This window comes from Ranitomeya imitator, chromosome 1, assembly GCF_032444005.1.
Source record: "Ranitomeya imitator isolate aRanImi1 chromosome 1, aRanImi1.pri, whole genome shotgun sequence".
NCBI lineage: Eukaryota > Metazoa > Chordata > Amphibia > Anura > Dendrobatidae > Ranitomeya > Ranitomeya imitator.
Window position 1 is genome coordinate 815,506,970 of NC_091282.1, and position 12,332 is coordinate 815,519,301.

Below are 12,332 nucleotides of genomic sequence, written 5' to 3' on the forward strand. Positions count from 1 at the left end.
AAGAAAAAATTCTTTAAGTTTGTTTTATGTGAATTCTTAGTGACTGAAGAATGGCAGGTCTGCATTTCCCCATTTGGATTTTTAGATCTGGCACCAGCCCTGCCCGTCACCTAGACCTTAGGGCTCGTAATATTAAAGTCAAAACTCCTGTATAATTATGTTCATCATTGTAACCTAGTATCGCATATCACACTGAAGTTCAAATGTAAGGAAGGAGTTAGATGCTGAAAATCTAGAAGCTGGGCATGTTCCAACATTTGACCCAATATGGAGAGGTTTGGAAGAAATACAGTACTCAAATCCTTTTAAGAAACTTTATTGCAAAAATAAGAAAACAAAACATGTCTTCCACATCCTTGAGGCCAGCTGGAAGAAAAAAAAAAAAAATTATGTTGTTGCTTGTATAGATTTCCCACTGCATTCATTACAGGTACCAGTTTGCTGCAAAGTGAAGAAAATAAAGCTCAATGAAGTTGCAGTAGATTAAGTCCAACACTATCCCAGTTGCCCAACAAATCTTTAAGATGTTTGCATTTAAGTGTTAAACTAGCAGCTGAGACTTAAGGTGGTGTGTGACTCGCTTAATACAAAAGTAACTGAAGTGTCTGATCCGTTAAGTGTTTACTGGCAAAACAAATATGCAAGAAGTTTGCAACTATTTAGAGTTTTTTCATGTGAGTTTTGAGCAGTGCTGTACATGTCAACTCATGAAATGTAGAGATTATGCAAGAAATTGTTAACATTCCTGGACTGGCATAACATTTTTTTAGGCACATTAATTGAGTCTGAAGGTTCTTATTGAATGACTTTAGTCACTATAGCACTAGTCAACTACTTACAGTTGCTCATTTTACCTTTCTACCCAGTTAAGGCAACTTAATTGGGAGAAATTAACCATATACATGTTGACTGGTGTTTACAGCCCAACAATGCAGGGAACAGAACAATCACTAATACAATTGTTCAGACCTGGCACATCTGCACATGAAGCACATTCTGTTGCATGGGCCATGTGCTGCCAACCCAAGTGGTTTGCTTATTCACTGCAGGATTATCTGCCTACATAAACATGCAGGCAATCACCCAAACTGCTGGTCAATTATATACTTGTCTAAAAGCTTTCATATGAAAGCTATGCCATGCACTTCAGTTGAATATTTACACATACTGACCTCTAAGAGGTAGATACAAAGAAGTTTCTGTTTGTCCAAAATGACTAACAGGTCTGGAATCAGAAGCTACCAGTTATTCTGAAAGATAAAAAGAGACATTGAGATTTAAGTAACAAAAAACACAAGAGCATTCACATATTGCAAAGAAATTAAACATTTGCTGCTTGACCAAGAGAAGTCATTCAGTAGATACAACTGCAGTTTACTGCAGAATTCACTGCAAACATTCATATAGAATATTAGTTTGCACAGGTTATAGATCCCTTTAGCTACACAATGCAACCCCATTCATTGTGAACCATCCACCCCATGTAACAGTTTTAAAGTGACAACTGAACTATTCTTGCTCGAGCACTTCGGGATATATAAAAAAGTAAATGATAGATCTCATTTTAACAGCACTGGTAGGTTTAAAGATGCAGTTGTATGTTATTCTTGGCTGGTAGTTTTAAAGGGGGGTGTCAAAGCATAAGGCATTGCCTTAACCTATGTGCCTAGACATTCTTACACCCACAGACTTAGAGCATTTAACTGCAGGACCTGCATTTGTGCCTAGCAATATGCATTTAATTACACAAACTATAGAAAATCCTTCAAAAGTCCACACTTGAGAAACCTACTGTAAAGTGGATTGAAAAAAACAAAGTTTGAAATTGTGGTTTTCCAGCACATTGGCTGGCCAACTTGTGAACAAAGTTATTAATGAAAGAAACCAGTGCTTTATACATTTGAGAAGGTGAATGAGCAAGTTGTACACTTAAGCATGGTGTGAGCTCAAGGAAAAGGGATGTGGACATGAGCAAAAGAGTTACCTCATAATACCGGACTAATTCCACAATTGAACTAGCCAAGAGCAGCTTTCGGCAGGCTTCACAGGATGCACAACAGTTGACTTCTCCAAGGATATTGCAGAGTCTGTACTCTAGTAGAGGATTCTCAGAAGGCAGATTTGTACCAGCTAATACATGGTATAAACCTCAAGACTGCAGAACATTCCAACTAAAATATTCCATTCACAATGCATCTTATTTAACTATGCCAATTCTGTAACTGGAATGTGTGTTCTAGTTTCACTCTGGACCATGTTTTAGGAACACTGGCAGAGTGAAGATTTTTTTTTTTTTTTTTTTAAATGTTAGTTTCATAAAAACAATGTCTTAAGTCTAGGGATGAAGATGTACATCCACAACTGTTAAATATTAACTAGTTATCACTAATGTCTTTAGAAACCCACTAAATTCCGAGCTGCTGTACTTGTCCTCTCATATGTTATACTTACACACCTCTCACTCAGAAAAAAAAAAAAAACATATCTCCACCGACAAGGAGCAGTACCCTGAAACAGTCTGCAAATTGTGATTTTGGTTTGGTTTTTATCCTAAATCATGTGGCAAGGCTCGTTAAAGTGTCAACATTGACTGTTAGGCTATGTTCACACTTTGTGGATTTTGCTGCGGATCTGCAGCGGATTTGACCGCTGCAGATCTGCAGCAGTTTCCCATGAGTGTACAGTACAGTGTAAACCTATGGGAAACAAACGCTGTGCACATTCTGCAGAAAAAAACTGTGCGGAAATGCAGCGGATTACATTCTGCAGCATGTCACTTCTTTTCTGCGGATTTTCACCTGCTCCAATAGGAAACTGCAGATGAAAATCTGCAAAAGAAACCACAGTAAAAACCGCAATAAATCCGCAGTAAAAACCGTGATGGGTTTTCACGGTGGATTTTGGAATTCTGCTGTGGAAAAATCTGCAGTGGAATCCGCAAAGTGTGAACTTAGCCTTAGGAGTGCCAATTCCAATAGGTGGCACTGGAGTTCGTCCTCTTCCTCTCTGAAGAGACAATTTGCATATTTCCCAGAGGAGCATTGCAGCTTTAAGTCTCCTTATCTCAACATGCTTAACATGCCACTTTCCGCAAAGAGAAACGATACTTCTTGGATCCATGTTATACTTAGCAAAGGCCACATATTCTATTTGATTTAGCTGCCTAGTGAATCAAACCCCAGTGTGCATCATGCCCAGCCACATCCATGTTGTGCAGAAGGTAAATGTCAGGAGCACGTTTCTTTTCATACGGTCTTTTAATAGGCTTCGTGAAGCCAAACGCAAGTTGAATACAAGAATTCTGTAACCACTTCAATACAATTCCATCCAGTAAAAAAAGGACAATATAAACAAACATTTTCAAGAACTTCTTGTGACCGTTATTGGAGATTGGACAGAGTTTCTCTTTAAGTATATCAAGGAGGCTTGGCCACTATTTACATCGCACCCAGGCTCTGATCTACCTTGTTACACTAAAGGAATGTTTTCAAAAGGATTCTTAAAGAATTTGGGGACATTAACCCCCTGGCACTATATACAGCAACAAGCAAGTACAAGACAGTGTTGCGTCAAAAGACCAAGTCCAACAGCAAACAGGTAAGTTTGCAAAGGTGCCAGTAAAAAAAAAACAAAACAAAAAAAACCTGTTGCTGGAGGAGCTGATCTACTCCAATACACTCCACATAATGCAAGGTAAACGCCAACTAGTTTGCCTCAAATGAAACAGCTGACAGGAAATCATGCCTGCCAATGCATTAGTAACATTATAAAAGAAATATTTACCAAAGTAAGATAAAAATAAAAGCAAGTGCCCCAGGTCAGACCCTATAGGACAGCAGTTTCACAAAACTTGAGGCAGTCAGGAATATGAAATGTATATAAAAAAAAAAAGGGAACAGAAGTACTACATAACGATTCTGCGAAGCTCCAAAAATCTTTATAAATACAGCCATTGGAAGGACGATCTTGAGTCAGGAGGGTATTTTACTCGTTGTGTGTAGCTGAGGACAAGAAGCAGGCACAGTTGTAAAGTCACTCGCATATGGACAGATGTCAGAACAAACTCCACTATTCTAATTTTGCCCTTTACCCCATTCTGGTCTAGACTGGGTCTTATGGCAATTTAAACTGTAGACCAGAACCTCAACATGCATTACAATAACGTTTTTGTACTAAAGTTGACCTTTACATAATAAAAGCCTTGTCTTTTAGAGGTAGGATACAATTTCTCACCCTTCCCATGTCCAGCACTGCCCTCAGTATCAGACCCTCCAGACATCACATTAAAAGAATTGTAGCCAGTAAAACAGCCCTGCCCCAAGGTGATGGCACAAGCTGCTACTGACTGCAGCACTTTCAACATGACAAACAGTAGGCAATGAAACTGGTGGGGAAGCAGCAAACTCTGCACCGACTGGGGAAAAAAAAAAAAAAAAAAAAAAAGCCTCACACTTTAAACTGCAGCCAAGGGACTTTAAGCCAGAAAACCCCTTTTAAAAAAAAGCACTTGTAATGTCAGCTACAACGTACAAACATGTGCCCAAACCCGTAACATTAGATCTTCTGTCAGCAACTACTTACCATAACTGTCATAGCTGTCTCTGTATGAGCCTCCAGACCTGTCACCATAACCGCCTTGGCTTCTGCCACTAGAGGAAAAAAAAAAAATTATATATAAAATAAACCCACATTTTAAATTTGAGATTGACCAAAAATAGCAGCCGTGACAATGTACCACCAGAAACCAAATGTATCACAATAAAGGGGAGGGAAAGCGTGCAGTCTGAGTTTATTTTTAGGGGCAGTTCTGTGATAATGGGGCAAAATTGACAGCCTGCAAGTTACCGATTAGTTTGTAATGTGACATTAGTGAGGTACTGCTTCATAGAAAGCAGAGAGGTAGCCTGACTTCAAACAACGCCATCTACAGGCAGTGTCCAACCTTGCACCCATGGCATATCGAGCAATGCTAGGCTCATCTTTTATGTACGTTTAGAGTACTGTATTTTCCAGTGTATAAGACTACTTTTTAACCCCTGAAAATCTTCAAAGTCAGGGGTCGTCTTATACACCAGGTGCAGACTAATGTGTATATGGTGGGTGTGGCCCTGATGACGAAGAGGGGGCGTCTCACAGTAAAGTGTGAGTGGAATATCCCCCTATTACCTCATTGTAGCTGCAGTGTGGGGTCTGCTGGGGAGCGGTGGCTGCTTTTTTATGCTGCGTGGGTTCTGTGCTGTGGGGATGCGGCTCCTCCGTGCAGCGTCAGGGCTCTGTGGTGTATCTTTGTGCAGAGTCGGGGATCCTCCGGCATTTCCCAATTCCTCAAAGCCTGGAGGCACCGGCAGCTCCATTGCAGCGATGCGGTGGCCTCTGGGGAAAATGGCTGCTGGGGCAGCGCATGCTCAGATTCAGATCTTATCCAGAGATCTCGGGAGACGAGATCTAATCCGAGCATGCGCCACCCCCAGCGGCCATTTTCCCCAGAGGCAGCAAGCAATGGAGCTGCTGGTGCCTCTGGGCTTTGAGGAATTGGGAAATGCCGGAGAGCCCTGACTCTGCACGAAGATACACCACCCCACAGCACCGACACTGCATGAAGAGGAGCTGCGGCCCCACAGCACAGACCCCACGCTGCAGCAACAATGAGCTATTAGGGGGATACTCCACTCACTTTCCTGTGAGAAGTTTCCTGAGAAAAACCTGACGTTTTCTGCAAGAAATCTGCATGGGTATTTTGCAGATTTTTCCCAATGCATTATAGTGGGAAATCTGCAAAATTAATGAACGAACATGCCGCACTTTTTATTATGTTTTTGCAGAAAAAAAACGCATCATGTGCACAAAAATTGCATAGTTCATTCTAAATGGGAAGCATAATATATTTTTTTTGCAGTTTTATAGTGAAAAAAAATGGAAAAATCAGCAACGTGTGCACACAGCCCGAGTCTATAGCAGTGGCCATGGTCTTAGCCATACTAGCTCTTAATATAGGATCAAGATGGTTTTGAGCAAATCCAAGGTGGCACAATCCAACAAAGTTGGGAGACTGGCTCCCACTTTCAATTCTGTACGTTTACATTACATGCAGCTCAGGTTAAGTGATGGGGATGAGCAAAACAGCAATACTCACAGGTACATGTGTAAACACTGCACTTGTTGAGTTTTATAGCAATCTGCCCACTACATATGAGTGGACAATCAGTCTAGAACATTATTGTAACATCCTTTATGGTTTACCTCTTTAGTCCTTTGTTCTTGCGTTATGCTTTTTTTAAAATCTAAAAATATGTAACTAATTATATTGGCAGTTTTGTTTCACTTCTAGGATGTATAAGGTAATAAGACTTACAGAGCCCTTAAGAGGAAAGCTGAAAGGCTTAGTGACTAGGTGCAAGAACCAAATGCAGAAGGGAGTTAAATTTGACAGGATCTAAATGAGTGAAGTATATGGAATGGGCATTGCATGATTGGCTTTCAGACTATTTAGACAAGGTGAGGGAATAACATTTATTTTAAGACATACAATTCATTTAACTAAGGCACTGCCGCCTCCTCACCTTCCATAGTAGTCCCGAGATCCACCACCATATCCTCCACTCCTGTTATCAAACCGGCTGCTTCCATAGCCTCTGTCTCCACCACCTGGAGAAATTACAACAAGAGCCTTTTAGCACCATCAAAACTGCTCATGAGAAACTACTGCAGCGCTATATTTGCATACATACCACGTCCTCTACCACCACGGAAAAAGCCTCTGCCACCTGAAGAGCCTCCTCGGTAACCCCCACGTCTATCACCAGAGGACTTGCCAGCCTGGTCTACACGAATCTGACGCCCATCCACAGACTAAAGGGAAGGAAGAGTGACAAGGCAGGAAAGTTAGTCATACAGCACGAACCTGCAGGACAAGCATTGTTCTAATACAACATTAGTGACTGCTGCCAACTCCCCCTCCCCCATCATTGTGCCACAGGGTCAGGATGCTTAAGGCCACGGCACAACAGCCCGGCAGTGACTACTGAATGGGATCACCAGACACCCATTAGTGGTTTTATTATGGATGCAAGTGTTAAAGAGGTATTGTTTCCAGCCCCCTAAAGCAGTAATGGGTGCACTCACCTTCCCATTCATTGCTTGCATGGCATCCTTGGCATCATCGGGGCTTTCGAATGTAACAAAGCCAAAGCCTCTTGACCTCTTTGTCTCCCGATCTTTCACTACCACCACTGCAAAAGCACAAGAAAGCATTAAGCCGCCATAACTTAAACAAGATATACAAGAAAAAAAAAGGCGCCATCACACGAACCTTCGGAGATCTGGCCGTACTTGCCGAACACCTGCTCCAGGTTCTGCTCATCGGTGTCGAAGCTAAGACCGCCGATAAAAAGCTTTCCTTCATCTGAAGACATGATGACGATTTCTGTGGAGAAAGAGCGACCAGATGTAGCTTCACAATGGGCTAAGATGGCGCCCGCCACGTGGTATGGGGGCGGGCCCTGCAGTCCGAGTCACGCCACAGAAGCCCACCTCGCCGGGAGCCGCCCGCCATTACTGGGCGCCACAGTCTCTGCCGATGGCGTCGCATACGAAGCTCTAGTCCCGCCCGCCCAAATTCCCGCCAAAACAGCACTGCGGCATTTCCCTGTATGGTCACTAAGGCGCCGGGTGGAACCCGGGTTACCCGGCACAATGCTTACATATGGCGGGAGCACGTAGAATCATGGGGAAGGATACCACATGCCCCTACAGCAATGCGGAACGCCGTACAATGCCGCTGTCCCGCCGCCAACACACCCCGCCACTTACCGTGCCTCTGCTGAGGATGGACAGACAAGCGAACTGCTGCAGACAAAGGACCCGAAATGCCGCAGTGCCGCCTACACCTCCTTATATTGCTTCGATAGCTCCGCCCACCTAATCTACAATTCAACACCACGGCTGGACTGAACCATATCAGCGTCGGGAGACAGATGAGGAACAAGAAAGTTACCAACCAATACAGTAACACGACGGACTATGAAGACAGGTTGATCACAGTTATTATAACGTTTCATTGCTCATTCGGCAAGGTAGTATATAAAGTTCATATATAGCACAATGGTATATTCCGACTAGAAATTGCGTCATCAACTTAATATGCGTCCCGCGCTTTGTCATGCCAGCGCTCTGATTGGTGGGCACTGTTGCCGGGCGGTTTGGGGGCAGGAAACAAAGGACAGGGTTTGGAGAGAGACTCCATTTTGTAGAAAGCGCGTGGCCGGGCGAAATCTGGCTAAAGTCACACAAGCCTGGAATTGTTCTCTTCCTTAAGCGTGAAGGTGGTAAAATATAACCTGTCAGTGAGGAAATCCGTGTTCTGAAGGGCTAGCGGTCACAGCTTCACTAGCTGACATTCCTCACATAAGGGCTCATCTCTTAGGGTATGTGCACACCTTGCGGATCGGCAGCAGTTTTCCATGTGGTGTACAGTACCATGTAAACCTATGGAAAACGAAATCTGCAGTCCACATGCTGCGGAAAAGCTGTGGTTTATATTCCACAGCATGTCAATTCTTTGTGCGGATTCCGCAGCCGTTTACACCTGCTCCTCAATAGGAATCCGCAGGTGTAAGGCTATGTGCACACGTTGCAGATTATTTGCGTTTTTTTAGCGTTTTTGCGCTATAAAACCGCTAATAATCTGCATACATTAAGCATCCTATCCTTTTTAATGAAATCCGCAACTTCTGTGCACATGATGTGCGTTTTTCCGCATGAAAAACGCATTGCGGAAAAATAATGAACCTCATTAACCCCTTTCTGCCATCAGACGTACTATTGCGTCCATGTGGGGTGGGCTTTACTTCCCAAGGACGCAATAGTACGTCATATGCGATCGGCAGCGCTCACGGGGGGAGCGCCGCCGATCGCGGCCGGGTGTCAGCTGTTTATCGCAGCTGACATCCGGCACTATGTGCCAGGAGCGGTCACGGACCGCCCCCGGCACATTAACCCCTGGCACACCGCGATCAAACATGATCGCGATGTGCCGGCGGTGCAGGGAAGCACCGCGCAGGGAGGGGGCTCCCTGCGGGCTTCCCTGAGCCCCCCGCAGCAACGCGATGTGATCGCGTTGCTGCGAGGGTCTCACCTCCCTCCCTCCAGCCCCGGATCCAATATGGCCGCGGATCCGGGTCCTGCAGGGAGGGAGGTGGCTTCACAGAGCCTGCTCAGAGCAGGCACTGTGAAGGCTGCAGCGCTGCATGTCAGATCAGTGATCTGACAGAGTGCTGTGCAAACTGTCAGATCACTGATCTGTGATGTCCCCCCCTGGGACAAAGTAAAAAAAAAAAATTTCAAATGTGTAAAAAAAAATATTCCAAAATAATGAAAAAAAAAAATATATATTATTCCCATAAATACATTTCTTTATCTAAATAAAAAAAAAAAAACCAATAAAAGTACACATATTTAGTATCGCCGCGTCCGTAACGGCCCGACCTATAAAACTGGCCCACTAGTTAACCCCTTCAGTAAACACCGTAAGAAGAAAAAAAAAAGCGAGGCAAAAAACAACGCTTTATTATCATACCGCCGAACAAAAAGTGGAATAAGACGCGATCAAAAAGACAGATATAACTAACTATGGTACCGCTGAAAACGTCATCTTGTCCCGCAAAAAACGAGCCGCCATACAGCATAATCAGCAAAAAAATAAAAAAGTTATAGTCCTGAGAATAAAGCGATGCAAAAATAATTATTTTTTCTATAAAATAGTTTTTATCGTATAAAAGCGCCAAAACATAAAAAAATGATATAAATGAGGTGTCGCTGTAATCGTACTGACCCGAAGAATAAAACTGCTTCATCAATTTTACCAAACGCGGAACGGTATAAACGCCTCCCCCAAAAGAAATTCATGAATAGCTGGTTTTTGGTCATTCTGCCTCACAAAAATCGGAATAAAAAGCGATCAAAAAATGTCACGTGCCCGAAAATGTTACCAATAAAAACATCAACTCGTCCCGCAAAAAACAAGACCTCACATGACTCTGTGGACCAAAATATAGAAAAATTATAGCTCTCAAAATGTGGTAACGCAAAAAATATTTTTTGCAATAAAAAGCGTCTTTCAGTGTGTGACGGCTGCCAATCATAAAAATCCGCTAAAAAACCCGCTATAAAAGTAAATCAAACCCCCCTTCATCACCCCCTTAGTTAGGGAAAAATTAAAAAAATGTATTTATTTCCATTTTCCCATTAGGGCTAGGGTTAGAGTTAGGGCTAGGGTTAGGGCTAGGGTTAGGGCTAGGGTTAGGGTTAGGGCTAGGGTTAGGATTAGGGTTAGGGCTAGGGCTACAGTTTGGGTTGGGGCTAAAGTTACAGTTAGGGTTTAGATTACATTTACGGTTGGGAATAGGGTTGGGATTAGGGTTAGGGGTGTGTCAGGGTTAGAGGTGTGGTTAGGGTTACTGTTGGGATTAGGGTTAGGGATGTGTTTGGATTAGGGTTTCAGTTATAATTGGGGGGTTTCCACTGTTTAGGCACATCAGGGGCTCTCCAAACGCGACATGGCGTCCGATCTCAATTCCAGCCAATTCTGCGTTGAAAAAGTAAAACAGTGCTTCTTCCCTTCCGAGCTCTCCCGTGTGCCCAAACAGGGGTTTACCCCAACATATGGGGTATCAGCGTACTCAGGACAAATAGGACAACAACTTTTGGGGTCCAATTTCTCCTGCTACCCTTGGGAAAATACAAAACTCGGGGCTAAAACATATTTTTTGTGGGAAAAAAAAAGATTTTTTATTTTCACGGCTCTGCGTTATAAACTGTAGTGAAACACTTGGGTGTTCAAAGTTCTCACAACACATCTAGATTAGTTCCCTGGGGGGTCTAGTTTCCAATATGGGGTCACTTGTGGGGGGTTTCTACTGTTTAGGTACATTAGGGGTTCTGCAAACGCAATGTGACGTCTGCAGACCATTCCATCTAAGTCTGCATTCCAAATGGCGCTCCTTCCCTTCCGAGCTCTGCCATGCGCTCAAACGGTGGTTTCCCCCAACATACGGGGTATCAGCGTACTCAGGACAAATTGGACAACAACTTTTGGGGTCGAATTTCTCCTCTTACCCTCGGGAAAATACAAAACTGGGGGCTAAAAAATAATTTTGGGGGGAAAGATTTTTTTTTTTAATTTTCACGGCTCTGCGTTACAAACTGTAGTGAAACACTTGGGGGTTCAAAGCTATCACAACACATCTAGATGAGTTCCTTAGGGGGTCTAGTTTCCAAAATGGTGTCACTTGTGGGAGGTTTCTACTGTTTAGGTACATTAGGGGCTCTGCAAATGCAATGTGACACCTGCAGACCATTCCATCTAAGTCCTCATTCCAAATGGAGCTCCTTCCCTTCCGAGCCCTCCCATGCGCCCAAACAGTGGTTCCCCCCCACATATGGGGTATCAGCGCACTCAGGACAAATTGGACAACAAATTGTGGGGTCGAATTTCTCCTGTTACCCTCGGGAAAATACAAAACTGGGGGCTAAAAAATAATTTTTGTGGGAAAAAATTTTAGTTTTATTTTTACGGCTCTCCATTATAAACTTCTGTGAAGCCCTTGGTGGGTCAAAGCGCTCAGCACACATCTAGATAAGTTCCTAAGGGGGTCTACTTTCCAAAATGGTGTCACTTGTGGGGGGTTTCTACTGTTTAGGTACATTAGGGGCTATGCAAACGCAATGTGACACCTGCAGACCATTCCATCTAAGTCTGCATTCAAATGGCACTCCTTCCCTTCTGAGCCCTCCCATGTGCCCAAACAGTGGTTCCCCCCACATATGGTGTATCATCGCACTCAGGACAAATTGGGCAACAAATTTTGGGGTCCAATTTCTCCTGTTACCCTCAGGAAAATACAAAACTGGGGGCTAAAAAAATAATTTTTGTGGGAAAAAAATTTTGTTTTATTTTTACGGCTCTGCATTATAAACTTCTGTGAAGCACTTGGTGGGTCAAAGTGCTCACCACACCTCTAGATAAGTTCCTTAGGGGGTCTACTTTCCAAAATGGTGTCATTTGTGGGGGGTTTCAATGTTTAGGCACATCAGTGGCTCTTCAAACGCAACATGGCGTCCCATCTCAATTCCTGTCAATTTTGCTTTGAAAAGTCAAACGGCGCTCCTTCCCTTCCGAGCTCTCCCATCCACCCAAACAGTGGTTTACCCCCACATATGGGGTATCAGCGTACTCAGGACAAATTGTACAACAACTTTTGGGGTCCAATTTCTTCTCTTACCCTTGGGAAAATTAAAAATTGGGGGCAAAAAGATAATTTTTGTGAAAAAATATG

At 43.4% G+C, this 12,332-nt stretch overlaps 1 protein-coding gene across 3 annotated transcripts; it reads right to left on the reverse strand.

Annotated features, from left to right (window-relative positions):
* Nucleotides 1–300: 300 nt before the first annotated feature.
* Nucleotides 301–7,907, reverse strand: LOC138649398 (cold-inducible RNA-binding protein B). 3 transcript variants are annotated; one of them, XM_069739785.1, is made up of 8 exons: nt 7,810–7,907; nt 7,310–7,423; nt 7,123–7,229; nt 6,729–6,849; nt 6,561–6,645; nt 4,582–4,649; nt 1,173–1,250; nt 301–366 (listed from the first exon to the last, which is right to left on the reverse strand). In XM_069739785.1, exons 2-7 carry the CDS (start codon nt 7,410–7,412, stop codon nt 1,246–1,248), a joined length of 489 nt encoding a protein of 162 aa, XP_069595886.1. In that variant the 5' UTR covers nt 7,413–7,423; nt 7,810–7,907; the 3' UTR covers nt 301–366; nt 1,173–1,245. The 3 variants fall into 3 exon arrangements, with proteins under 3 accessions (XP_069595886.1, XP_069595875.1, XP_069595868.1); XM_069739774.1 differs by having other exon boundaries at nt 301–441; XM_069739767.1 differs by lacking the exons at nt 301–366; nt 1,173–1,250 and adding an exon at nt 3,239–4,001.
* Between the last annotated feature and the right edge of the window lie 4,425 nt (nt 7,908–12,332).